General features: G+C 45.9%; 2 protein-coding genes across 9 annotated transcripts in view; one reads left to right on the top strand and one right to left on the bottom strand.

The window, feature by feature from the left end:
* IST1 (IST1, ESCRT-III associated factor) overlaps nucleotides 1-26,994 on the top strand; it is an 83,520-nt gene that overhangs the window by 12,143 nt on the left and 44,383 nt on the right. The window lies entirely within an intron of this gene.
* ZNF821 (zinc finger protein 821) lies at nucleotides 1,488-26,898 on the bottom strand. Of its 8 annotated transcripts, XM_025369863.1 has the most exons (9): nucleotides 26,011-26,244; nucleotides 25,315-25,377; nucleotides 23,425-23,542; nucleotides 22,015-22,131; nucleotides 9,571-9,696; nucleotides 6,588-6,733; nucleotides 5,820-5,924; nucleotides 3,594-3,760; nucleotides 1,492-2,484 (listed from the first exon to the last, which is right to left on the bottom strand). In XM_025369863.1, exons 4-9 carry the CDS (start codon nucleotides 22,052-22,054, stop codon nucleotides 1,830-1,832), a joined length of 1,239 nt encoding a protein of 412 aa, XP_025225648.1. In that variant the 5' UTR covers nucleotides 22,055-22,131; nucleotides 23,425-23,542; nucleotides 25,315-25,377; nucleotides 26,011-26,244; the 3' UTR covers nucleotides 1,492-1,829. The 8 variants fall into 8 exon arrangements, with proteins under 8 accessions (XP_025225646.1, XP_025225651.1, XP_025225653.1 ...); XM_025369861.1 differs by lacking the exon at nucleotides 23,425-23,542 and having other exon boundaries at nucleotides 1,488-2,484; nucleotides 26,011-26,286; XM_025369866.1 differs by lacking the exon at nucleotides 6,588-6,733 and having other exon boundaries at nucleotides 1,488-2,484; nucleotides 26,011-26,270.

Below are 26,994 nucleotides of genomic sequence, written 5' to 3'. Positions count from 1 at the left end.
TCGTCCTCAGCCTCCTGAGTAGCTGGGATTGATTACAAGCACGTCAACTAAGTATTTTCTTTTAAATGTATTTTTCAAAACAAATATTTTAGCCTGCCTGGTGAAAGTAACCCTAGTTTGTTAGCTGGGCATGGTGGCGCACACCTATAGTTCCAGCTACTCGGGAGGCTGAGGCAGGAGGATCACTTGAGTCCAGGAGTTAGAGGTTACGGTGAGGTACGATCTTGCCACTGTACTTCAGCCTAGGTGACGTAGTGATATCCTTTCTCAAAAAAACAAACCCCAGGCAGGGCGCAGTGGCTCACGCCTGTAATCCCAGCACTTTGGGAGGCCAAGGCAGGTGGATCACCTGTGGTCAGAAGTTCAAGACCAGCCTGGCCAACATGGTGAAACCCTGTCTCTACTAAAAATACAGAAAGTAGCCGGGTGTGGTGGCACGTGCCTGTAATCCCAGCTACTCGGGAGGCTGAGGCAGGAGAATCACTTGAACTCGGGAGGCGGGGGTTGCAGTGAGCCAAGATCACGTCATTACACTCCAGCCTGGGCAACAGAGCGAGACTCCATCGCAAAAAAACAAACAGAAAAACCCAAAAAACAAAAATCCTAGTTTGGTGGGGGTCAGTTGACACTTAAACAGCCTTGGACCTATGGAGGTCAGAGAGGAATCCAAGTTTCCCTGTTAAGATATTGGAAGAAGTCCACATTCCTGGCATAGTTATTTTTCTGGCTACAATTTAACTAGGGCACTTCCTTCTGGACCTCAAGATCTATAATTATCTAAACTGAACACAACCTTTGGTGCAGGCTAGGAAGGTTCTGTGCCTGTTCCGTACCATCACAGAAACTTTTTAGAAATGACCTCAGCTCTTGTCTCCTCCATGGTCTGGCAGCCGTACAACCTGCCAGAGTAATCATTTTGCCCTAGCCTTAACCACTATTGACCTGAGCTCTTACCACCTTACTTCTGGATTTTCTTCAGTGAGCTTATTTTCCTGCCTTGCCTCTGGTGAATAAATAAAACATAAATAAAATGCAAACATGAGTTTCTTGGTGCTGTGGACCTTAATATTGCAGCTATTTCTATGAGCTTATTCCTAGATGCAGCTGACTACTGTCTAGAATTGTAAATGTTCAACAAACAGTATTGGTGGGAAAAGTTGCACACCTAGTTGAAGGTATTGCATAGTCTTTAGAAAACACCAGTTATGAGGAGAGACTTCTGAGTTTGGAAAAGGTAAGCTAGGTTTAAATAGCCCTTGGGACCACAGGCATCACAGTCAACATCGGTTCTTTCTTTGGCGTCATGCTAATTCCTTGGCAACTTGTAAAGACCCAAATGAGGACCTCTGCTTGGACAGCCTAAGCTGAGGAGCACCCTCCCTAAGAAAAGGGCAAGCCACCAGAAGCCACTGTCTGAAAATTTCCACCCAGGTTTCTCCTAGATCACTTCATTTGCTAGAATGACATTGAGAGAAAAGCAAGAAAGGGGCAGTAAAGATAAAATTAATTTATTTGACCTCACAACTTCATGGGCCATACAGGAGCCCCACAGTCCTAGAAGCACGGCCTGTGGCAGTAGGCTGGGGAGGCCAGTTCTCTGGACTGCCTGCTCCCTTGTCCAGAGCTGCCTTGGGCCAGGTCCCTCCTGACCCCGTCATCCTGCTCCCACATGCAAGGGCCGTTCAGGTCCACCTGCAACAAACCCAGGCCTGCCTCTGGCAGCAAGGACAGGGCCTCGTGGGTGGCAGCAGCACTGGTCCTCGTGGCTGTGAGTGTGGGTGGGTGGGTGGGTGGGTAGGTGGGGAGGAGGGCAGTCAGGAGGGTGTGGTTCAGTGCAGAGAGCTGCTGTTCTGCTCTTCAAAGGCCATCTTGCCCAGAAGTTGGCTGTCCAACTCCACCCCACTTACAGGCAGCTGGAAGAAGTTCATTTCAGCTGCTAAGGCTGCCATGGCAGAAGGGTCCTGGCCAAACTGAGCTCGCAACATCATGTCCATTTTCTCCAGTCTCCTCTTGAGCCGCTTGGCCTCTCGCTCTCGGATGAGCCGGGCCTGCCGCTTTTCCGGGGTTTCGTTGGCCCGCTTCAGCCTCATGGCCTCCCGATCCCGCTGCAGCCGGCGTGCCCGCTGCTCATCTGTCTCCTGCATGCGCTGCAAGCGCTTGGCTTCACGGTCCCTCATGCGCCTCACCTCCCGCTCCTCAGGGGTCTCATTGTCCCGCCGGCTCTTCTTGGCCGTGCGCTCTCGTTCCAGCCGCTGCAGTCGTACTTCCAAAGGCTCATTCTGTCGACGTAGGGCCCACTTGCGTACACTGGGAGTCTGGGCTTCCAGCAGTTTACGGTAGGCAGCACAGTTGTTGCACACAAGCAGAATTCCAGCAGGGTATACTGGAGGACTAAAGGCAATGTCCTTTCCCTCAGCACTAGAGGGGCCTTCATTGTGGACTGTGGGTAGGGATTCCATATTGAGTACTTCAGGAAGTTTCTCACTGGAAAGCAAACATTTTGGATGGTTAGTGGTTCCTTCCAGCAAGAGTTGGGACTCCAGCCCTGCCTTATTCTTTTCCTATGAGGCCAGTGGCTCCACGTTCACCACAAGGGGTCAGTTTGAATGCTTGGTGGACCTCTTCTACTGCTCCATCCCTTCTCTTTGCTCAAGAGTTGTCTACCAACTCTATTTTTTTTTTTTTTTTGATACACAGTCTCACTCCGTCGCCCAGGCTAGAGTGCAATGGCACAACCTCGGCTCACTGCAACCTCCACCTCCTATGTTCAAGCCATTCTCCTGCCTCAGCCTCCTGAGTAGCTGGGATTACAGGTGGCTGCTACCACGCCTGGCTAATTTTTGTATTTTTAGTAGAGATGGGGTTTCATCACATTGATCAGGCTGGTCTCAAACTCCTGACCTTGTGATCCACCCGCCTAGGCCTCCCAAAGTGCTGGGATTACAGGCGTGAGCCACCGCACCCGGCCGGGTGTCTACCAACTCTTAAAGCCCATCTGGAGTTAATGACTGAGCCACCTGCCATAGCAACGCACCAGAAATCAGACAAACCCTAGGCGTTTTCACTCAAGTCAGAATAATGGTTTTGATAAGAGCTTTGCAGGGGCAGTCCTGCTGTGGGAATGGAGGCTCCTGGAGGTGGAGACCTCCTTCAGGCAAGGTGCAGACCACCAACTCACCTCCTTCCCATGCACTGCCTGCATGCAAAGGCAGACACTGCACTGTACACTAGACAAACGGGACAAGGACACAACGTTCCAGTCTTCCTAGGACATGGAGAAGACTGCGTCCTCATGCCAGGGTCCTCTCCACCCTATAACTTCTTTCTCCATGCTTTATCATGAGTGTTCTTAGAACTGCCTACATCGCTTTCTAGTTGAAGATATTCTGATGGGAAAAGAAATGGGAATTCACTTTCCTTTGGGGCTATGTGGTAGAATAGGCATACTTCCTAGCCTTCTTACTTGTACTTCCAAGGAGCATGCATCAGCTGCCTGTGCATTACCTATGCCTAGCCTTCGCTTTGACTTCAGAAAGCAGAACTCACACCCAGTAATTTGCTCCCAGCACAACAGGGATAAGTGCCCAGCTGACCTGTTAAAAGTGGCATGGCTGGTGAACCGGGCTCCACACACAGCACAGTTAGAACGCTGGTCCTCCGAGTGGATTAAGAGGTGGCGACCCAATGACCCCGGGGAGCTAAGGGCCCGGCCACAGACAGGACACATGTAGCTCTTGGCGCTCACCACTGCTGCAGTGTGCTGTAAAACAGAGCCTTGATCTGTCAGTCTTGTGCTACCTCCAGGACAATCTGCACCCACTTAGAAATGACTTTTGGGAAATGTCCCCTTTCTTTAGTCTCAGAATAAGGAACTTGCAAGTATTCTGTTTAGCCCCTAGAAAAGTCAGTCTCTTACATTAGAGGCCCTGGCCATTTAAACCAGTGCTTAGATTTCATTAGCTTGAGCTCTGCCTACATTCTGGGACATGTGTCTGACTTAAGGAACAATGGGGGCCAGGCACGGTGGCTCATGCCTGTAATCTCAACACTTTAGGAGGTCGAGGCAGGTGGATCACAAGGTCCGGAGTTCGAGACCAGCCTGGCCAATACAGTGAAACCCATCTCTATTAAAAATACAAAAATTAGCCGGGTGTAGGGGCAGGCGCCTGTAGTCCCAGCTACTCAGGAGGCTGAGGCAGGAGAATTGCTTGAACCTGAGAGGTGGAGTTTGCAGTGAGCCAAGATCATACCACTGCACTCCAGCCTGGGTAATAGAGTGAAACTCTGTCTCAAAAAAGAAAGAAAGAAAGAAAGAAAAAGAAAAGAAACAGTGGGGCACCAGGGCCCTCTTCAGAGCCTGAGAGGAATTCCTGTCTCGAATAATTTCTCTCTGTCTCCCTGGCTCACACTGTGCAGGTACAAATACGTGTTAAGGGAACAATAAAGGCCAAATCTTGGAGCTGGCCTAGAATACGGGTATGCAACAGGTATTTATATCTTGCTTTCTCAATCTTCTGAAGATAGTCTTCTGAAGAAATACTGGTTCACACCAATTTTTAACATACCATTTGTGTTAAAATTTTTTTTTTTAGACGGAATCTCGTTATGTCACCCAGGTTGGAGTGCAGTGGCACAATCTCAGCTCACTGCAGCCTCCGCCTCCCAGGTTCAAGCCATTCTCCTGCCTCAGCTTCCTGAGTAGCTGGGATTATAGGCGCGTGCCACCACAGCTGGCTAATTTTTTTGTATTTTAGTAGAGACAGGGTTTCACCATGTTGACCAGGCTGGTCTTGAACTCCTGACCTCAAGTGATCTGCCCACCTTGGCCTCCCAAAGTGCTGGGATTACAGGCATGAGCCACTGCGCCTGGCCCATGCTAACTAATTTTCTTTTCTTTAACACAAAGCCCTCATTATTAGTATACATTCGTTTCTATTTCACTATTTAAAATATGCATTAGATAATTTAGAAAAAAAATCACTTAATTTTCACAGTGTGTCTGCCTGGAAACCCAGAACGTGTTTATCTAATATATCTCATGTATTTTCTAAAATGCTGGAAGCTTGGAGCAGAATCTTTTTTTTTTTTTCTTTTTCAATACAGTCTCACTCTGTCACCCGAGCTGAAGCATGATCACTGCAGCCTCAACCTCCTAGGCTCAAGCTATCCTCCCACCTCAGTCTTCTAAGTAACTGGTACTACAGGTGCATGCCACCATGCCCAACTAATTTTTAAAAAATTTTTTGTAGAGCTGGGGTCTTGCTATGTTGCCCAGGCTGGTCTTGAATTCCTAAGGTTAAGCAATCCTTCCCACCTCAGCCTCTCAAAGTGCTGGGATTCTGGGTGTGAGCCACCACGCCAGGCTTTGGGCCGAATTTTTTTTTTTTTTTTTTTTTTGAGACAGAGTCTAATTCTGTCACCCAGGCTGGAGTGTAATGGTGTGATCTTGGCTCACTGTGACCTCCACCTACTGGGTTCACGCGATTCTCCTGCCTCAGCCTCCCGAGTAGCTGGGACTACAGGTGCATGCCACCACATCTGGCTAATTTTTGTATTTTTGATAGAGATAGGGTTTCGCCATGTTGGCCAGGCTGATCTTGAACTCCTGACTTCAAGTGATCCACCCGCCTCGGCTTCCCAAAGTGCTGGGATTACAGGCGTGAGCCACTGCGCCCAGCCTCCCTAAGAGGAATCTTAATGGAAGCGACAACCCACGACTCCTTCAGGAGCCAGAGAGAGACAAAGGCCAAACCGGGATCTGGGCTTCAGACAAGCTGCCCACACTTGTGTTCCAGAGCACATAGCTCCCCGATGCATACCTGGTACACATGAGCGATCAACTGCTCCCGGCTCCCGCAGTCTAGCTGGCAGAGGGGACACTGGCAGAGTTCAAGCAAGGGGTCAGAATTCAAATTCCCTGTGACCTGTGATTCAACAAATAGGCAACTCATTAGGACTATTAGGACTCATCGCTTCCCTGCCCCAACTTTTTAAACAGGATATCCTGTTCAAAGGAACCCAGACTGATGGCACATGTTATTCTTAGTTTCCCATTGTGGGCTGAAGGAAAAAGTAATAGTTGAAAGGGAATTATGGCTTTCAGCCATGAGGACACAGGATTGCCTCAGAGAGAGTCAATCTATTTTTTTCCCTGAAGATAAACTCTGCAGACAGGGGTAGTATTTTTCCCGTCATGTTCCTTTCAGGAATCCTCAGGAAACAAGTTAGTGAGAAGGTGGCACTCCAGGTGACACCTTGACTTAGATTTGCAAGCACGTTCAAGAGTCCACCTTGGGAAGTCAGCTTTCTACTTCACCAAAGTAGCTCTCCTGTCTGGAAAGATGTGAGGAGCTGCAGGAAAGAGAGCTGTGCACAAGCGCAGTGATTCATGGATGGAAAAGGAAAGCTGAATGTGGTGAGAACTGAGAGTCTGAGGTGTGGGTTCTGGTGCCATGAAGGAAGAGGCCTCCTGTGCAGGCCCAGGAGACCATCAGAGGCAAAGACTGTGCCACAGGGGTGAGCAGCATAAGGGTAGGCAGAAGGGTAGGGCATTGTTGGACCTGGACCCAGGGGCCATTGTCACTTGCCTCGTGCTCTACCACTTCGTTCCCACCAACAGGCTGTTGTGTATTTTCTAACTCTTTCTCCACTTTGACCACCCCTCCATCTTCCTCTGATGTGTGGGAAGAGACTTCATCTTGTGTGGTCTCCTCTTCATCACCCTCACTGTCACCTGGAACACACAAACTGGTCACTTGTTCTGATTTTTGCATGAATACATCCTGAGCTGCTCTCCACCCTACAGTTGGCAGTTATAACAGAAAACATTTCAGATCTTCCATAATATAGTTTATATAGTGTTGTTGGGTACATATTATGTCAAGTGGAAACCAGCTATAGCTGTCATTTGTTATGCCATATACATGTAAAGGGAAGATGTGAGGCAAAACTGCATTGGAAATGGTTACTGTGCCCTCAATATGATTATAAAAATAATCTTCCTGACTCATGGTTTTCAAATATGTCACACTTCAAATCACACCTCCCCAAGCACCTTACACCGAGCTCATTCCCACTGTACACCACCTCTGACTTACCAACACTTTCCACTGATTTTGCCATGAGCCCCCTGCACAACTTCTCTGTGGTGTCACTATACTGTTCTACTCTGAACCCCATTAATCTCTTCTTTCCCAGCAAACCCCAAGGCAGACTTACAGAAACATCGAGTTTTTCTTCCCTCTTACCAGCAAAGGAAGCAGTAGGAAATTAGTTTGAAATGATGTCACTTTATAGGGAAAGGGCTGCTCATTACAGTGAAAAAATTAGCACAGCAACCAACCTCAGGCACTTTGCAGTGGTATCCGACTCACTCAGTTCTTACTCTACTATTGTAACACGGCATTCTGAACTACGTAAATCCGCTGTTTCTGTTGATGATTTGGATTATCTGATGGGTAACTCCATGCATTAAGTGGAAGGAACGGGCCATTCTTTAGGATGAAATGTAATTTATTGTGACTAACATAGGAATTGAGTTAAGTTTTAGTTTTAGGGGTAGGATGTGGCTATGGGGAATTCCCCAGCCACATGTGCGCTGATTTTTCTTCTCTATTAGTTATAAAATAGAAAATGAAAAAGGATCCGGAAAACAAATAACAAATGTAGTTCTTTCTGAAAGGGAAACAAATAAAGTGCTAGTACCTTGAAGATCACAAGAGGTAGCCAAGCCTAGGGAAGCTGTCACACTCCAGCCCTATCTTAACCCCACCTGGATCCTGGACTTCTGGGCCTGATGTGAGCAAGAGAGAAATATAGGGCAGAGTCTCACCAGGCTGTCCACATGAGACTCAGATTTCCTAGCTAACAGTGCTGCCTGTCTTCCTACTACCCCTTGCATAATATCTAAATCCACCAGTATGTGAGCAACACCCCTTATATTTCCCTTCTTCCTTGGCAAAACTAGTTACACTCCCTTTCTTCATGAGAAGGTCTAACCAAATCATCTGCTAGTAGTTACATGTGTCCTTATTAGATACTCCATGCAATTGGTGGACTGGATTTGGGGCCTGGAAAGAGCTATGGTTTGTGTGTCTTATTCCCTAGCCCAAAGTTCCTTTCATTTGAATCCAACTCAATAATGAAGGATGGGCACAGATTAGATCACACCATGTTTTCTCACCAGCTTATTTGAAATACTTGTAAACTTAGTATAATATAAAGTGATGTATCGAACATATTTTTGTAATTTTGCAATAATCCAAATATATCTCGCTACTAGAAAATGTTTTTAAATATGTGTACTGTCTAGAGGGATAGTACATCCTTCAGAATGGAAACCTATTAGACTTTTGCAGATATTGTAATTCCTACCTGCTACTCAAGAAAGTGGTGGCTTCCATAGGTTTGGGTTCATTTTTCTGTGCCCGAGCAATTAACTGCTAAATTATTTTATGTTGTAGATATTGATTAATTATTAGCTTGGGTGGAAAAAAGTTCCTAGAAGGTTGCAGAGTCCTCTCTCCGTTTTCACCCAACCCAGCCTCAAATGTGATGAAAAACTGGAAAAGTCATTCTGAATTCATACTAATAATAACCTATATCAAATGGATGAAGTGGGGAAAGTGCTGAAATCTTCCTAGGAAAACACATCTCAAGACGTGTTTGTTCAGACAGGTCACAGGACAGACAGACAATCCATGAGGCTCAACTTGTAACAGCTACTGTCTTAACCACAGGGATTTTCTTAGGGAACTGGTATGGGAAGACCTTGATGTTAGCATTTTATATACTGTATAACCTCATTACTAAGCAAATCTTCTTGTTTCACATTAAAACTGGGCCTTCAAGCAAGGTTTCATTAATGCCACCCTTATATTTTATTGATTACAAATACATAGATCCTAGGAGACAGGGATTTTTTTCTTGTCATTTGACCTAACCCAGGGACTGCTAGAGCACTATTTATTCCTATATCATTGCCTATCACAACTGACACACCTATCTGCATGTGGCACTCTGCCAAGTACTGTAGTCCATAAGCTAAAAACATACACATTGGCCAGGCGCGGTGGCTCACGCCTGTAATCCCAGCACTTTGGGAGGCCGAGGCAAGTGGATCACCTGAGGTCGGGAGTTCGAGATCAGCCTGACCAACATGGAGAAACCCGTCTCTACTAAAAATACAAAGTTAGCTGGGAGTGGTGGCGGGTGCCTGTAATCCCAGCTACTCAGGAGGCTGAGGCAGGAGAATCGCTTGAACCTGGGAGGCAGAGGTTGCAGTGAGCTGAGATCACGCCATTGCACTCCAGCCTGGGCAACAAGAGCGAAACTCCATCTCAAAAAAAAAAAAAAATTAGATATATATATAAATAAAATGCCAAACCTGTCCTCTTTTTCTGGATAAACATATGCCCACACACCTTAGACCACCTTTGGGGACACTGAGGAGCCACATATCTCCTTTTTCATGTCTTTCTCCCAACCCCCATGCACAATCCCCAGAGCACACACACTCTGATAATTCTTCTCCCATTGCCCTGAGTCATTACCAGAAGGTGCAGAACTCACTGCTACTGGAGTCCTGATCTCTTAGTTGTTGGATAGCTTGTCGCTGACTGCCAAGGTCTCCAGGAAAATCAGTTTTCATCATCGCCTGGCGGGCTTGCTCTTCTAGCCCAGCAAATACTTGATCCCCTGGTGGTCACAAGGAAAAATAGTCAGGCCACCAGCTGGGCAGCATATCCCCAGGCAAGCTGGTTGGAAGGTCAGACCATTCAAAGGTAGGAGACAGGCAGGTACCCTGTGGTGGAGTCATTCATCTCCAAGTCAGCTTGCTGCCTCCAACAGCTTCTGGGTGCAGCCGCTCTTCCTGGGCAGTAAGCCAGATGCTCTAGAAAGCATCACTTGCTCCTCTTAAATCCTCCTAGTCTTGACTCCTTTCAAAAGGTGATCAACTTGCTACTTCACAAATGTAACTGCAGACTGTCAAATCCATTTACAACCTTCCATCAGGATTGGGAGGATAGAGGCAAGAAGGGGCAAAGTGATGGGATAAAGACAGGGCAACAAATCTGGGCCAAGTCTCTGTACCTTAATGTACTAGCATTATGGTCTTGACTCAGTATCTTATCTCTGACTATAAACAAGTGCTTCAAATCATCCTTCTAAATAACAATCTCTCTAACCCCATCTTTCATCCACTCTCCTTCCAAAACATACTCTGGAAGTTCTTCCTTGACTTTCTTTCTAATGTTTATCATAATTAGCCATGAGAAAATTAACAACCGGTTGATAAGTAGACTAGAAGAATAGATATGAACTCACTTCTGCAGAAGAACAAACTTCCTGAAACACACTAATTTACAACAAAGAATATTCATGTAGTCTTCTTGGCCCAGTTTTTTTTTTTTTTTTTTTGGAGACAGAATCTCACTCTATCACCCAGGCTGGAGTGCAGTGCCAGCGCCCACCTCCATGCCTGGCTAATTTTTTTAAATTTTTTAGTAGAGATGGGGTTTCATCGTGTTAGCCAGGATAGTCTCAATCTCCTGACCTCATGATCTGCCCACCTCAGCCTCTCAAAGTGCTAGGATTACAGGCATGAGCCACCGCACCCAGCCAGTCCAGTTTTTTTTTTTTTTTAAATGTAGTATCCCAAAGCCCCGAACCGATCCTTGATTTTACATTTACTTCTCGTGACCTCTGCTTGGGATCCATGTGGCTACTGAAGAGTTAGTATAGTGCCCTTTTATTTCCAGGAGACCAGGCATAAGGAGAAAACAGAGTTGGGTTTCTTGAGGTTTCTATTATCTCAGTCAGAGTAGAAACTACAGTCTCCATTCACCAGTCAGCAAGAGGGAATAATAAAAAGCCCTAGTGAAATGTCTGACAATAGCCAGGCCCTTTCTTGCTGAAGAGAGGAGGGAAAGTACACAGGCTCAGGTTCTGAGATAAGATACAATGATGTGGGAGGAACTAAATGGTGAGCTGACCTGCACTCCTAGACCTTGGGGAGTGAAAGACTTGATGTGGAGTAGGCTTCATGTGATCCCCTTAGTCATTCGTTCAGCAAATATTCATTGGGCATCTATTATATACCAACTACCAAACACTAGTAATAGTTTGACACTTGCAAGTTCCAGGCTCTATGGTAAGTGTTTTATAGTTATCACCTTACCTAAATTCTCTGCAAAACTCTATGTGGTAGATATTACTACCTATACTTAGGAGAAAACGAAGGTTAACAGTGGAACCAAGTATTCAAACACAGATCTAACTCTAATGTCCTTTTCCTTTTTTTTCTTTTTGAGACAGGGTCTCATTCTCTCCCCCAGGCTAGTGCAGTGGTGTGATCACAGCTTACTGCAGTCTCAACCTCGCAGTCTCAAGCAATCCTCCCACCTCAGCTTTCAGAGTAGCTGGGACTACAGGTGCGCACCATCATGCCTGGCTAATATATATATATTTTTTGTATAGACAGGGTCTCACTGTGTTGTCCAGCCTGGTCTGCAACTCCTGCTCTCAAGGGAACCCCCTACCTCGACCTCCTAAAGTGTTGGAATTACAGGTGTGAGTCACTGCGCCCAGCCTAATGTCTATATTCCTTAACCGCCTTCTAGTAGAGATGTAATTAGAAGTTTAGAAGCTTCTTCAGATGGTTTTGCTGAAAACAAACACTTATCTCTGTGTGAGAAAGGCTCTGATCCTATTGTTAGTGTTTCCTTCATACCATGATAAACTGATACATACAACTCAAATAGCAAAAGTATATTATCAGGGCCAGTATATGACCAAAGGAAAAATGATGGTTCTGATATCACATCATGAGTTATCATGCTTAGATTCGAGTAACTAACATTATGGCTATTATGACTCATACTATGATTGGGAATGGAGATGGTTCATGTTAAAGTGTACTCTTAGCTACCTACCCTCAAGGAAAGGAAAAATAAGCTGTTTTAAGTCCATCTTCACAATATCCAAGATGACACATTGGATATAAATCACTCGGTAGAGAAAGCAAAAAAATGAATTCAGTGGGGAGTACTTCCTTATCCCTTTGCAGAAGTGAAATACTTAATATCTCCGTGTTGGTTACAGTGCAACAAGACCAGGGCCAATTGATACTTTCTTTTTTTTTTTTTCTTTTAAATGAGATAGAGTCTCAGACTGGAGTGCAGTGGCGTGATCTTGGCTCACTGCAGCCTCTACCTCCTGTGTTCAAGCGATTCTCCTGCCTCAGCCTCCTGAGTAGCAGGGATTACAAGTGTGTGCCACCATGCCCGGCTAATTTTTGTATTTTTAGTAGAGATAGGGTTTCACCATGTTGGCCAGGCTGGTTTTGAACTCCTGACCTCAAGTGATCCACCCGCCTCGGCCTCCCAAAGTGCTGGGATTACAAGCATGAACCACTGTGCCTGGCCAAGGGCCAACTGGAATAGTTACTGAATTATTTGGGGTAGGTGCATGTTTTCAGACCTAGGAGCCATAGGAAGACATAGCACTAAGGAACAAGCTATATACTAGCATATAATTATCAAGGGGAAGACCTTTCTCATCAGTGACACTTCTGGTGTCCAAAGAAACTTAGAAACCAGCTAGATTTAGAACATACTAAGAATAAACATTCTATCCTCTTTCTTGGATTCACCACTGGATTAGTAAAAATACATCTAAAAGGATATATACCTTTCAAGATGAGTCAGTAATTCAGTTTTGTCTCCAACTTGAGCTCAAAATTTATTTTCTTCTATTGATGTTGTCTAAATATTGAGGCTTTCATGGAACAGAGAGGAGTCTGTTCAATACAACTTGCCTATCTAGGACTCTTAGGCAATCTCACCTGGTGTAACCGGGATAAGTTAATTCTGTCATTCCTTTTTGGCACTTGGGAAAGAAAAGCTTGTGCTCTTATATTTTAGTCTATTCCTGACTTGGGAAAAAGAATAAGGTGAACTTTATTCCTCAGGACTATTCCTATTTTAAACATCACCATAAAGCAAAATATATAAAAACCATAAAAAAGAAGCCATTTTAGCAGACCTCATATGAAAAGATATGTGAATTATCTTCCACTAGTTACTATTTACCTAATCTCCAAATAAAATTCTCCAGAATTTCCCTTCATGAGAAGGGAGTGAGACTTGCTAAAAGCATGTCATGTTAACTGCCATATAATGTGATCCATGGAGATACTAGTGATTAAGAAGTGTTACAGAACTGCCTATTTTTTTTTTTTGAGACGGAGTCTCGCTCTGTCACCCAGGCTGGAGTACAGTGGCCGGATCTCAGCTCACTGCAAGCTCCGCCTCCCGGGTTTACGCCATTCTCCTGCCTCAGCCTCCCGAGTAGCTGGGACTACAGGCGCCCGCCACCACGCCCGGCTAATTTTTTGTATTTTTTTTTAGTAGAGACGGGGTTTCACCGTGTTAGCCCGGATGGTCTTGATCTCCTGACCTCGTGATCCGCCCGTCTCGGCCTCCCAAAGTGCTGGGATTACAGGCTTGAGCCACCGCGCCCGGCCGGAACTGCCTATTTTTATAATGTTAGAATTATTATTCCCTTCTGTCTTGAGACCTTTGGAGTAGGTTTTAAAAAATCCTCTGGTCCCTAGATATTAATGTAGGGCAACCATCTTATTTAATATGGGTATTTATTTATCTATTAATAGCTAAGAGTCAGCTACACTCCCACAATAAAAACCAAGGTGCTCTCTCTCTCTTTTTTTTTTTTTTTCTTTTTTGGATACAAAATCAAGAAAATGCTGTTTGTCTGCGATTTGGTTAAGGTTTTTCTTTTTTTTTGAAACAGAGTTTTGCTCTGTCACCCAGGCTGGAGTGCAATGGCACAATCTCGGCTCACTGCAACCTCTGCCTCCTGAGTTCAAGTGATTCTCCTGCCTCAGCTTCCCAAGTAGCTGGGTTTACAGGCAAGCACCACCACGCCCAGCTAATTTTGTATTTTTAGTAGAGACAGGGTTTCTCCATATTGGTCAGGCTGGTCTCGAACTCCCGACCTAAGGTAGTCCACCCGCCCTGTGCTCCCAAAGTGCTGGGATTACAGGAGAGAGCCATTGCGCCCGGCCTGGTTAAGGTTTTTCAGACCAGATAAGAACAAGGCCATGCAAGCAAGTTTGGAGAACAGATAAGAGGAATGATATGAAAGTTATTAGAAAGGCAAAGATTTTACAGTTCTCTCTTGGGTCCTTGGTGCAGTTAAACAAATGTTATTTCAAGCTGACTACAATTAAGTAAAGCAGCTGGAACATTCTTTAAGAGAGCAGATGGGCTGGGCATGGTAGCTCACGTCTGTAATCCCAGTACTTTGGGAGGCCGAGGTGGGTGGATCACGATGTCAGGAGATCGAGACCATCCTGGCTAACATAGTGAAACCCTCTTTCTACTAAAAAAACACAAAAAATTAGCCGAGCGTGGTGGCAGGCACCTGTAGTCCCAGCTACTCAGGAGGCTGAGGCAAGAGAATGGTGTGAACTCAGGAGGTGGAGCTTGCAGTGAGCTGAGATCGCGTCACTGCACTGCAGCCTGGGTGACAGAGCGAGACTCTGTCTCAAAAAAAAAAAAAAAAAAAAAGAGAGCAGATATCCAGTTCAGGAAGAATGAGCTAGTACTGGGAGTGAGGAGCTTAGGATTTCATTTCTAGCTGACAGTCTTTGTAACCCACAGTGCTATCACAGGTGGGGAACATAGCCGTTTAGTTCACGAGGATGCTAACAGAATGAACAAAAAAAAAAAACACAAAGTTGCGCTTTTTATAAGAGAAAGGACTTCAAAGGCTTTTATTCCTCCTTCTCTTTGTAAAGCTTTTAGTTGAAGCTGAGAGGTTTAAGTCACTCATGTGTTTTGCAATCTGAAAGCAAAAGTCTCTCAAGTAAAAGAAGTTTTCATTTTCTTAGTGGTTTGGTTAGTTCAAACACACTAAATGAAAGTGTGCAAGGGACTATATTTTCAGCCTTTCTACAAGTAGTTGACAGAAATGTGTACTAAGGGCTGGGCAAGGTGGATCACCTGAGATCAGTAGTTTGAGACCACCCTGGCTAACATGGCGTAACCCTGTCTCACTAAAAATACAAAAATTAGCTGGGCATAGTGGCGAGCGAATGTAATCCTTGCTACTTGGGAGGCTGAGGCAGGAAAACCGTTTGAACCCAGGAGGCGGAGGTTGCAGTGAGCCGAGATCACGCCACTGCACTCCAGCCTGGGCGACTGAGTGGGACGCCACCTCAAAAAAAAAAAAAAAAAAAAAAAACTGTACTCAGAAGGGGTAAAATGGGGAAGGAGGTAGGGAGAAGATCTAAAACAGATTTCAACCCATCAGCAATTTTTCCGTAACTAAGAACAATTTTGGGCTTTTATTCCAAAAGCTCTGTAACAAGTCTATTAATGAAGTGAACTTGGCAAAATATAAGAGTCTATCTAGATATTTCTGAGGAAAGGATCATGCCAGTGATTTAGACATAAAAACAATCCTGATAAAAACCCAGTGAGTGCCAAAGCAGCTGCCCACTGGCTTCTAATGTGGATCCATCAAATGTTGCTGGGTTACAGCAGTGGGATTCTTTTTTTAAAAAAAAAATATATATATATATTTTGAGACAGGGTTTTGCTCTGTCACCCAGGCTAGAGTGCAGTGGTCCAATCATAGCTCACTGCAGCCTTGGACTCCTAGGCTCAAACAATCCTCCCACCTCAACCTCCTAAACTATTGGGATTACAGGCATGAGCACTGTGCCTGGTTAATTTTAAAATTTTTTTGAAGAAATCAGGTCCCACTATGTTGCCCAGGCTGGTCTCAAACTCCTGTCCTCAAGCAATTCTCCCATCTCAGACTCCCAAAGTACTGAGATTACAGGTGTGAGCGACCATGCCCGGGTGGAATTCTTTTTTTTTTTTTTTTTTTTTTCCGAGATGGAGTTTTGCTCGTTGCCCAGGCTGGAGTACAACGGTGTCACCTCAGCTCACCTCAACCTCCACTTCCCGGGTCCAAGCGATTATCCTGCCTCAGCCTCCCGAGTAGCTGGGATTACAGGCACCCGCCACCATGCCCAGCTAATTTTTGTATTTTTTTAGTAGAGATGGGGTTTCACCATATGGGCCAGGCTGGTCTTGAACTCCTGACCTCAGGTGATCCACCTGCCTTGGCCTCCCAAAGTGCTGGGATTACAGGCATGAGCCACTGAGCCCGGCCTGGGAGTTCTTAATATATCCCTTTAGGTGGCCTATTAGTTTCATGCCACACAATCTTTGTCTTCCCAGAAGGCAGATCTAATGAAGCTCAGCTATTACTCTGATCAAATGTCAATTAGCTTTGATATTTAAGCAAAGCTTAATGCAGACTTTCCTGCCCTGCAGACCTTGAGTTCATTTCACTTACTTTATTTTGTGTATTTATTTTTGAGACCAAGTCTCACTCTGTCGTCCAGGCTGGAGTCCAGTGGCATGATCTCAGCTCACTGCAACCTTTGCCTCCTGGGTTCAAGCAACCCTCCTGCCTTAGCCCCCCAAGTAACTAGGATTACAGGCGTGTGCCACCATGCCCAGCTATTTTTTTGGATTTTAGTAGAGACAGGGTTTTGCCATGTTGGCCTGGCTGGTCTTGAATTCCTGACCTCAAGTGATGTGCCTGCCTCAGCCTCCCAAAGTGCTGGGATTACAGGTATGAGCCACCATGCTAGGCCCCATTTCATTTACTTTTAATAGACAAGCAGCATTACATTAAATATATTTAGTTGGTTCCATTTCACTGCAAGGTGACAGGAGACTCACATGGTCAGAAAATGAAATTACGTATTTCTACTTGCCACTTTGTCATGCAAAATGAAAAGATGATTTTGTGAAAAGAGTAGGGTCAGCTTCAGTCCCCAAATAACAAATAAATAGAAGGTCCTCTGAAACCAGCAAATCTCAGTGTCTTTTCTTCTTTAGTCAAGCTTAGTGTATCACCTGCGAAGACTTCGTGGCTCCCTGATCAAATGCGTCACTGAAAACAGCCCCTCCCGAGGGGTCTGCTCTTTAGTTGTAGCTGAACATCTGTGCTCACAGCCCCACAGTAAAGGCCCTTGTAACGGCCACCTCCAAAGAGCCTGCAAAGTCCCACCTACTCCACCGCAAAACAATGTTCTTTCACTTGACTCTGCAACTTCATTTCTGCAACTGTGGATGTGTGATATTCTCCCCACCTTCATGGCCTGTTTTTCCATCTGTTTTTCCTTTTTTTTCCCTTTTTTCCCTTTTTTTTGAGATGGAGTCTCGCTCCGTCGCCCAGGCTGGAGTTCAGTGATGTGATCTTGGCTCACTGCAACCTCCACTTCCCAGGCTCCAGGGATTCTCCTGCGTCAGTCTCCCGAGTAGCCGGGATTATAGGTGTGCCCCACCATGCCCAGCTAATTTTTTTTTCTTTTCTTTTTTTTTCTTTTTGAGACGGAGTCTCGCTCTGTGGCCCAGGCTGGAGCGCCGTGGCGCAATCTCAGCTCACTGCAAGCTCCACCTCCCAGGTTCACGCCATTCTCCTGCCTCAGTATCCCGAGTAGCTGGGACTAGAGGTGCCTGCCACCAAGCCCGGCTTTTTTTTGTTGTTGTTGTATTTTTAGTAGAGACAGGGTTATACCGTGTTAGCCAGGATGGTCTCGATCTCCTGACCTCGTGATCCGCCTGCCTCGGCCTCCCGAAGTGCTGAGATTACAGGCGTGAGCCACCGCGCCCGGTGCTAATTTTCATATTTTTAGTAGACACAGGATTTCGCCATGTTGGCCAGGGTGGTCTCAAACTCCTGATCTCAGGTGATCCGCCCACCTTGGCCTCCCAAAGTGCTGGGATTACAAGCATGAGCTACGACGCCCGGCCTCCATCTATTTTTCAACTCCATTACTAGCTCATCTTGGCTTTGACTATGGTGCAGGGAGATGGAGCTGATGGATATATGCGACGTGGGCGTGGACATCGGCCACACAAGCCTGAAGTGGCTCCCCTGGCCTTACTACAATCACACCATCACCCCACCAGCAACTTTCCTCAAATCTAATCAGGCTCTTGGACAGATGGCTTCGTAGGTGAACACCCAACTCCTATACTTGCCTTGTTTGTGAACCTATCATCTCTATTAAGAGTACATTTCCAGATGCCTTCTTGGGGTTACATTTGTATCTTTTTATTTATTTATTTATTTATTTATTTGAGACAGGGTCTTGCTCTGTTGCCCAGGCTTGGGGTTACATTTGTATCTTTTTATTTATTTATTTATTTATTTATTTATTTGAGACAGGGTCTTGCTCTGTTGCCCAGGCTAGAGTGTAGCGGCACTATCTCGGATCATTGCAACCTCCGCCTCCCGGGTTCAAGCGATTCTCCTGCCTCAGCCTCCCAAGTAGCTGGGATTACAGGCGCCCGCTACTGCACCCAGCTAATTTTTGTATTTTTAGTAGAGATGGGGTTTCAACATCTTGACCAGGCTGTTCTCAAACTCTTGATCTCATGATCCACCAGACTTGGCCTCCCAAAGTGCTGGAATTACAGGTATGCACCACCTGTGCCTGACCACTTGTGTCTTTTATCAACCAGAGTGGAGAAACAATCCTAAACCCCTGGGATGGATGGCCTATGCTAAAATACTTCATTTTTTTATTTCTCTTTTTCTTTTTTTGTTTTTGGAGACAGGATCTCACTCTGATGCCCAGGCTGGAGTGCAGTGGCATGATCTCAGCTCACTTCAGCCTCAACCTTTTGGGTTCAAGCGATCCTCCCACCTCTGTCTCCTAAGTAGCTGGCACTACAGGTGTGTGCCACCATGCGCAGCTAATTTTTGTATTTTTGGTACAGATGGAGTTTTGCCTTGTTGCCCAGGCTGCACTTGAACTCCTGGCCTCAAGTTGTCCTGCATTGGCCTCCCCAAGTGTTGGGATTACAGGCATAAGCCACCGAGCTCGGCTAAAGATACTTCATTTTATCTTCCTTGACAATCCTCACGTGCAAGCCTGCTGCATTTTGCTGTTTTAGCAGCAATTTCTAAATCTTCCCTAAACCACTCATCTGTATATTAAGTAGCCTTGCGCATCCGCATTCCAGAATATACTCCTAGAAGCATCCAACTGGTTCCATTTTATACTTTTCCAGGACTTAAATAGAAGAAAGATTTGTATATGGAGGTTTGCTATTGTAATCTCATTAATGTATAAAATGTCAAAACCCTCTTAATTCCTCTGTTCATACTATTTTGTCTTCTACTTTTGAAGTAACCCAGTAAGATTCAGATAAAGTGCATAGTGCCTGGGATATAGTGTCTTGGATTTTTTTTGTTGTTGTTTGTTTGTTTTTTGTTTGTTTTGTTTTTTTGTTTGTTTTTTGAGACGGGGTCTCACTCTGTCACCCAGACTAGAGTGCAGTGGCATAATCTTGGCTTATTGCAGCCTCAACCTCCCAGGCTCCAGCCATCCTCCCACCTCAGCCTCCTGAGTAGCTGGCACTACAGGTGTATGCCACCAGGCCTAGTTTTTTTGTATTTTTTTGTAAAAATGGGGTTTTGCCATGTTGCTCAGGCTGGTCTCAAACTCTTGGGCTCATGCAGTCCTCCTGCCTCGGCCTCCCAAAGTGTTGGGATTACAGTGGTAAGCCACTGCACCCAGCCTATAGAGTTTGTTTTGAATAAATTTTAGTTCTCTTGTCAACTACTTGACTAATCTGTCCTCTCCAATGTAGGGTTTTAGCCAGCTGCAGTGGCTCATGCCTATAATCCCAGCACTTTGGGAGGCTGAGGTGGGTAGATCACTTGAGCTCAGGAGTTCAAGACCAGCCTGGGCAACATGGTGAAACCCCATCTCTACAAAATATACAAATATTTAGCCGGTCGTGGTGGCATGCACCTGTAGTCCCAGCTACTCGGGAGGTTGAGGTGGGAGGATCACTTGAGCCCAGGAGGCTGAGGTTGCAGTGAGTGAGCTGAGATCACGCCACTGCACTCCAGCCTGGGCAACAAAGCAACACCCCATCTCAAAAAAAAAAATTATATATATTTTATAAAAAAATACAAAATACATATACCATATTATACACTATATATAATATAGTATATATAGTATATATCTTTTATATATATATATACACACACATATATAGGTTTGTTTTTTACAAACTTTTCATCTGTTGTACCTCTGAATTCTCTTCAAATGTTGCTACACTTCACTCAATCACTCCATAATAATAGGGAACTATTTGTCTTTTTTTTTTTTTATGGAGTCTCACCGTGTTTGCCCAGGCTGGAGTCAGTGACATGATCTCGACTCACTGCAACCTCCACCTCCCAGGTTCAAGTGATTCTCCTGCCTCAGCCTCCTGAGTAGAGTAGCTGGGATTACAGATGCCTGCCACCATGCCTGGTTAATTTTTTTTGTCTTTTTAGTGGAGATGGGTTTTTCACCACGTTGGCCAGGCTGCTCTCAAACTCCTTACCTCAGGTGATATGGCCCACCTCGGTCTCCCAATGTGCTGGGATTACAGGCGTGAGCCACCGTGCCTGGCCACTATTTGTCTTTTTAATGAACATTTGGGTTGGAATGCTTATCTTCCCAGATCATAGGAAAATGGCTAATTATCTCAAATCTGTGTAGATATTAATGTCAATTTAAGAAGGCACTTTTTGAACACCCTCCATGAGCAGTGCTAGAAGTAGAGAGGATTTATAAGGAAACACATATGGCACATAGTCTCTGCCTTCTAGAAGTTCACTATGCAATTACTGAAATAAAATATGCACCAGGTGCAGTGGCTCATACCTGTAATCCCAGCACTTTGGGAGCCTGAGGTGGCCAGATCACCTGAGGTCAGGAGTTCAAGGCCAGCCTGGCCAACATGGTGAAACCCTGTCTCTACTAAAAATACAAAAAAATTAGCTGGGCATGGTGGTGAGCACCTTAATCCCAGCTACTCGAGAGGCTGCGGCAGGAGAATCGCTTGAACTTGGGAGGTGGAGGCTGCAGAGATCACACTGCTGCACTACAGCCTGGGTAACAGAGACTCTGTCTCAAAAAAAAAAAAAAAAAGAAAGAAAAGAAAAGCATTCATGTGAAACTGTTGAAAACAACACAAGGTAATAGTGTATACTTGGTCTTCTGGTTTCTAGCCTCTCCCTCTTGTGATCCATCCCACAAATTGCTTCATAGTACCAAAACGCTGCATTCTAAATGTTACTCCCCTCTCCCTGCTTAAAAACCTTCAGTAGCTCCCTACAGACTACAGAATGAACTTTGAACTTAGCCTGGCATTCAGGCTTCCACAGTGTAGAGTTAAGCATCTCTAAGCTCACATCTTCTGAGTTTTGAACAAATGAAACCTCTGCTTCATATAAAGTCTCCTTATCCTCTGAACATGTAGATTCCCGCTTCTGTCTTTGCTCACTTCACTTTCCCTACCTGATGTTCCCTCTCCCTGCCTCTTGTTTTTTAATTTTTTTTCAAATCCATTTCTACCCTCTAAGGCCCAGCTCCGGCGCATGGTCTAGAGGCTTTTCCATTAAGCATTCCCCTTGCTACTTCAGTCCACAGGGTTCTCTTAACTTCCTTCCTCCTAACTTCTCTAGTACATACAATCTGCAGCATCTGTTTGGCACTTAACATATACTATCACTCATATTTATATATCTGAGGTTACAATACAGTCTTATAGATCTTATATTGTTTTATAGCCCTGACATCTAGCACAAGGATCTGCACAGAGTAGGTATCTTATAACTGTTTGTTAATGTGATATTAAAGATAAATCAAGTGCATATACCCCTAAGATAGGTTTTCAACACCTCCCCCAGCAACCGGACACACTTTAAATCCATCATATCCAACATCTTTAACCCTTTTTCTTTCTTTTTCTCTCTTCTGCTCAGCAAACTGTGTTTTACATTTAACCTTTTCTTCTTCACAAATCAGTGTGAGCCCCAACCCTAAATTCAGGTTACTCTTCCATTCCACCCCTCAGCATTCCCCGGTTCCAGAAGACAAAGTCCAATACTCACAGTGAACTTTATTTGGATTTGTCTGTTTCCGACGGGACATGTTTCCCTGATGCAAGAGCTCTGGTCTTTCCCAGTTTCACAACTGGATATGCTACTACCTCCTTGCAAGATGCTAACCTACAATAAAAAAGGTTATTGTTAGCACATGTCATTTTCCCCAGCACTAATACAAAATTTAAGGATAAAATGTCTTTAAAAAACAGCTCCCGAACATATAAAACTCACCAGTTATAAATAATTGAACTAATGAAAGAAAGAGAAATGAATAAACCTCTAGCCTAATGTCAAGGTCCCAGAAAGTTTAAGAGGGACTCCCTCGGAGGATTTAGAGAATTATACTCTAAATCCATCTTTGGAATCCAGAATACTGTTAAGTGATCACGATCAAGGTCACAGGATAAAAGAGGAAGCAAAACTCAGGCAACCAGAGTTAGAAGTACTATGGGCTCAAGGGGATAACCCCCATGAATTGCAAAAGGAAGCAAAAGGAAGCCAAAGAGGGTGGCAGCTCTCATGTCACATGCCCACTGGAAGTCAAGCCCTGCAGTCGACAACAGCGGATTTTTCATGATGTTATCTTGCCCAGAGGTAGCAAAGGCATCACATCCCTGCGAAACAGAAAATGTCTCAAAGAGGCATCTGCAAATGAGAATAGCTCGGGACATAAAGCCTCTATCTGGTGATAAAGGTGCAATGCTATGCTGCACTGTGGGTGACATGGCACTAAGCAAATCAAACTTCTAATGTTGAAGATGGGATCTCACCAGAAGAGACAGATGCCATCCACATTGATGAGTACTAATTCAACACCCCAGTGTGGAATATCACCTGGCCCTCCTCATACATTCCAGAGAGGCGGTCAAAGTTAATAACTTTAGAGGCTCTTCTCAATCTAGCCTCTGGATAGTGAAGAGACCAGTGGGAGGAACAAAGAGAAAAGTTCCCCAAATGAAAAATGCTGCCAAGATGTGCATCTGCTCCCCACCCCATATAGGAGGGGATATATACGTAAGCCTGAAGGATCCTGATGAACTACAGAAAGAGTGCCCCAGCCTTAAGCATTGTTAGAGAATCCGAAATGGATTAGTATTGATAGCTGTGACATTTTCTTAGAAAGACAGAGTAAATAAAGACATAGAATAAAAAGGGATTGTCTTTCCTACCAAAGACAGGAATGTGGATCTGGTCACACTCTAAGTTTTCTTTCAGTTCCTGCCTTCTTGAGTTATACTCACACTGAATAAGCAAATACAAAATCATAGTTTACTGCCTTAAGAGGAGTTATGAGAGACTACTGCTAGCTATACTTTGTACTCCAGCTAATGAAGACTCACCTCCTGTTATGCCAACTAACTCCTCTATGTAGCTAGAAGAACCTCAAACCTATAATCAGATCCTGCCTCCCCTTACCAAAAGAAGAAAGAAACCGCAAATGGCAAAGACAGGCCTCCACAGGAAGTGGCAAAGGAAGCAGCTTTCAGGCAGTCTTCTAGCATATCTGCATATCAAACACAGTTCTTTTCCAGACCTTTAATTAAAAACAAAACAAAACAAAACTCTAAATGTATACAATAAAAATCGATTTTAACTATTTAGAGGGCAATATACTGAGTGCTGATAGTGTGTGTTCTCTAAGTTTTGTGTATGACATTTTTTTCTAATCAAGTAGTTGTTTTATTCATAGAAGCAGTGAATGAATATCACACTTTGGGTTTCCTATGTGTGTGTGGAATCACCAAGTGGAAAGGTAACGAAATGCAGGCTCTATTAATATTTTAAAAAATATGGCCAGGCACCATGGCTCACACCTGTAATCCCAGCACTTTGGGAAGCCAATGCAGGCAGATCACTTGAGGCCAGGAGTTTGAGACCAGCCTGGCCGATATGGTGAAACCTCTACTAAAAATACAAAAATTAGTCGGGCGTGGTGGCGCATACCTGTAAATCCCAGCTACTCAGGAAGCTAAGGCATGAGAATTGCTTGAACCTGGGGAGGGGAGGTCACAGTGAGTTGGGATGGAGGCACTACACTCCAGCTTGGGCGACAAAGTGAGACTCCATCTCAAAAAAAGATACATAACTGCCAGACGCGGTGGCTCTTGCCTGTAATCTCAGCACTTTGGGAGGCCGAGTGGGTGGATCACCTGAGGTTGGGAGTTTGAGAACAGCCTGGCCAACATGATGAAACCCCGTCTCTACTAAAAATACAAAAACTAGCTGGGCATGGTGACACATGTCTGTAATCTCAGCTACTCAGGAGGTTGAGGCAGGAGAATTGCTTGAACCCGGGAGGTGGAGGTTGCAGTGAGCCAAGAACACGCCACTGCACTCCAGCCTGGGCGACAGAGTGAGACTCTATCTCAAAAAAAAAAAAAAAAGATAAATAAATAAAAACTTTTAAAAAATAAAATATACTCCTCTAATGTGATAATCTATTGAGGCTAAATATACAGATACTCTATTATAGAAGAGAAAAATGGAATCTTGACTAATTTTTTATTTTCTCCCTTCAAGATCAGAAATTGAAATTGTAAGATAAAGGTAATAAAGTCCCTTCTGAAGGAAGGCCAAATAATTTGAATCAGGCAACATTTCAATGCTAAAGCTGCAAGTCAAAAGACAGAGATGAGTATCTGCATATTTAAATCAGCATTGCCCGCTGCATCTTATAATCCTCCTAGTGGCCAAATGGGGAACTGACCAGATGGTACCCAATGGGACTTCACACCTGAGTGATTACGAGAAAAATAAGCAATTACAGTCCCCTCCCACACAACAAAACGAAAATAATAACAAAAACACCCACAAAAACAGGCCTGTAGGGTCATGGGCTGTTGAAAATAAATAAGTAAATAAATAAATGGCTGTGAAAGGACACTCTTGACCACAAAGCAATATCTCAAGATGCCAGATGATTGTTTTATAGGCAGTTAAAGCTAATAAAACCCACAGACATACAGCCGTAAAGGTCACTCATTCTATTTTACTTTTAGCGCTGCCTCAATTTCCAAGTTAAAATCTGAAACCAAACCAAAAATGTAAATAGCTGCCTGAACATGTGCTGGGAAGATAGGTAAACGGTGAGATTCAGGTCTAAAGGGATTCCATTTTAAGAGGAAGGCAGTTCTGTCCGTCTTCACAGCAAGGTTAAGAGTCCTTGGGAAGGTGCAATGTCTCCCCTGAACACTGTCTCTGCTCTCCCACAGGTATTAGGTTGCAGCGTCTAGTGCACACCACAGACTTTAGCAACCAAAAAAACGGGTGAAATCCCAGCTTGATGAAAAGAGAGTGCGTTCCCACCTCCAGCTCTGGTGCAGTTCCCACGGAGCAAAGCAAACTCGACTGAATCCAAGTGATCTGTATCTGCCAAAAAGGAGAGGACAAGAAAGCTGGTCACTTAGCCGCCTGGCTGTTCACCTGACCCCTGGGGTTGGGTCTGGGGCGTGTGTCTAATCAGCCGAGATGGTCCCTCTGTTTCTTCAAGCACGAGCCCAGGTAAATTCCCAGGAATTACCAGACAAGAGCCGGACAAGAGCCGGAGGTCTCCCGAGGCGGCTCAGACAAACCCTTAGACAACACAATCTCTGAAATCTAAATTTAGAAGCTTTTCTGCGAGACCCAGACGCGGGGACTGATAACCCCCGGTCTGCACGCCCACGCCCATCCTCCCCTCCCCCAGCTCCACCCAAGGCTGTCAGACGCCGGGGCCGTCCCCGCCAGGGCCCGAGGAGGCGGGGTGCCTGCGGCCCGCGCAAAAGCCCCCCGGCCCCGCACCCCGCGCCCCGCGCCCGAAAGCGCCGAGGAGAGCAGGAGGAGCGGCCAGGGAGGAATCGGGTGGGAGCGGGGAGGGTGAGCTCGGGCTGCCCCCGAGGCCGGAGCTGGCCCCCGGCCCTCTCCCCAGTGCAGACAAAAGGACCGACAGCCGGCGGCCGCGAGGGGGCGAGGAGCCCGCATCCCCAGCCCGGACCCGGAGGGAGGGCTCAGGGGTCTTTTTACCCGGCGCCTCGGCGCTGCGCTGCGCTCTGGGTCCCTGGGCCCCGCCTCCGGACAGACGGACCGCCGGACAATGGACCCGGGACCGCAGCCCAAGCCAGCCGGGCCGGGGCGCTCAGGGACTGGGCCCCAGCTAGCGGAAGGGGCTCCGGGCCGAACCGGTGGCGGGGAGCCGAGGGGCGGCGCTGCAGACGGACAAAGCCAACGGCAGACAGACAGACAGAGAGGGAAAAAGATGGCGACGCGGGCGGCGGGAGCGCGCGGCTCGCGCACCCGCAGTCAGTGATGCGCGTGCACGAGCCTTCCTCTCCCCCTCCCCCGCGCCGGCCAGGTCCCCCTCCCCGCGGCTCGGCGCGCGCCCGGCGCTGTGGGCGGGGCCTGAGGAGAGGGGGCTCCGGTGAGCGCCCAATCCCGGGCGCCCCAGAGGGGCTCGGCCGCGTAGCAGGACTTCGGGACCCCCTGCCTCGCCCATTCCCAGGTCTTTCTCTGGCTGTCTCAGCCGCTCAGCTCCCCCCGACCTTCCTGGACGTGTAAACGCCACCCTACCCAGCCCCGATCCTGGTTTCATACCCCACCATCGAGTTCAGCCACAAAACCCACATCCCCCAACCACAGCTCCGCCGCAGGCTCCCCCTCTCCTTAGCCCGACCTTAGCCCGGATCCCCACCACCGTCACAAACCCTCTTCGCCTCATTCCCCCACGCGTCGCAGTGGCTTCGACTCCCGAGGCTTTGAATGTGACCACGGGCCTTGGTGGGAGGGGCCAAGTTCAGCTGTCAGAACCTCAGAGCTGGGAAATCTTGAGATTTCTTTTGAGCATTTAATTTTCTGACATGATTCTCAAGTGATAAACATTGGCTGCTGACCCGGGGCAGGGAAACTTGTGTCACTGTTGTCATGTGAGGGGTGTTTGGGGGCAATGGAGAGCCGTTGGATGCTTTTTTTTTGAGACAGAGTCTCCCTCTGTCACCCAGGCTGCAGTGCAAT

The sequence above is a fragment of the Theropithecus gelada genome, chromosome 20 (genome assembly GCF_003255815.1).
Source record: "Theropithecus gelada isolate Dixy chromosome 20, Tgel_1.0, whole genome shotgun sequence".
Lineage (NCBI taxonomy): Eukaryota > Metazoa > Chordata > Mammalia > Primates > Cercopithecidae > Theropithecus > Theropithecus gelada.
Note: the sequence above shows the minus strand (reverse complement) of the source record. Positions and strands in the feature narration are given on the sequence as shown.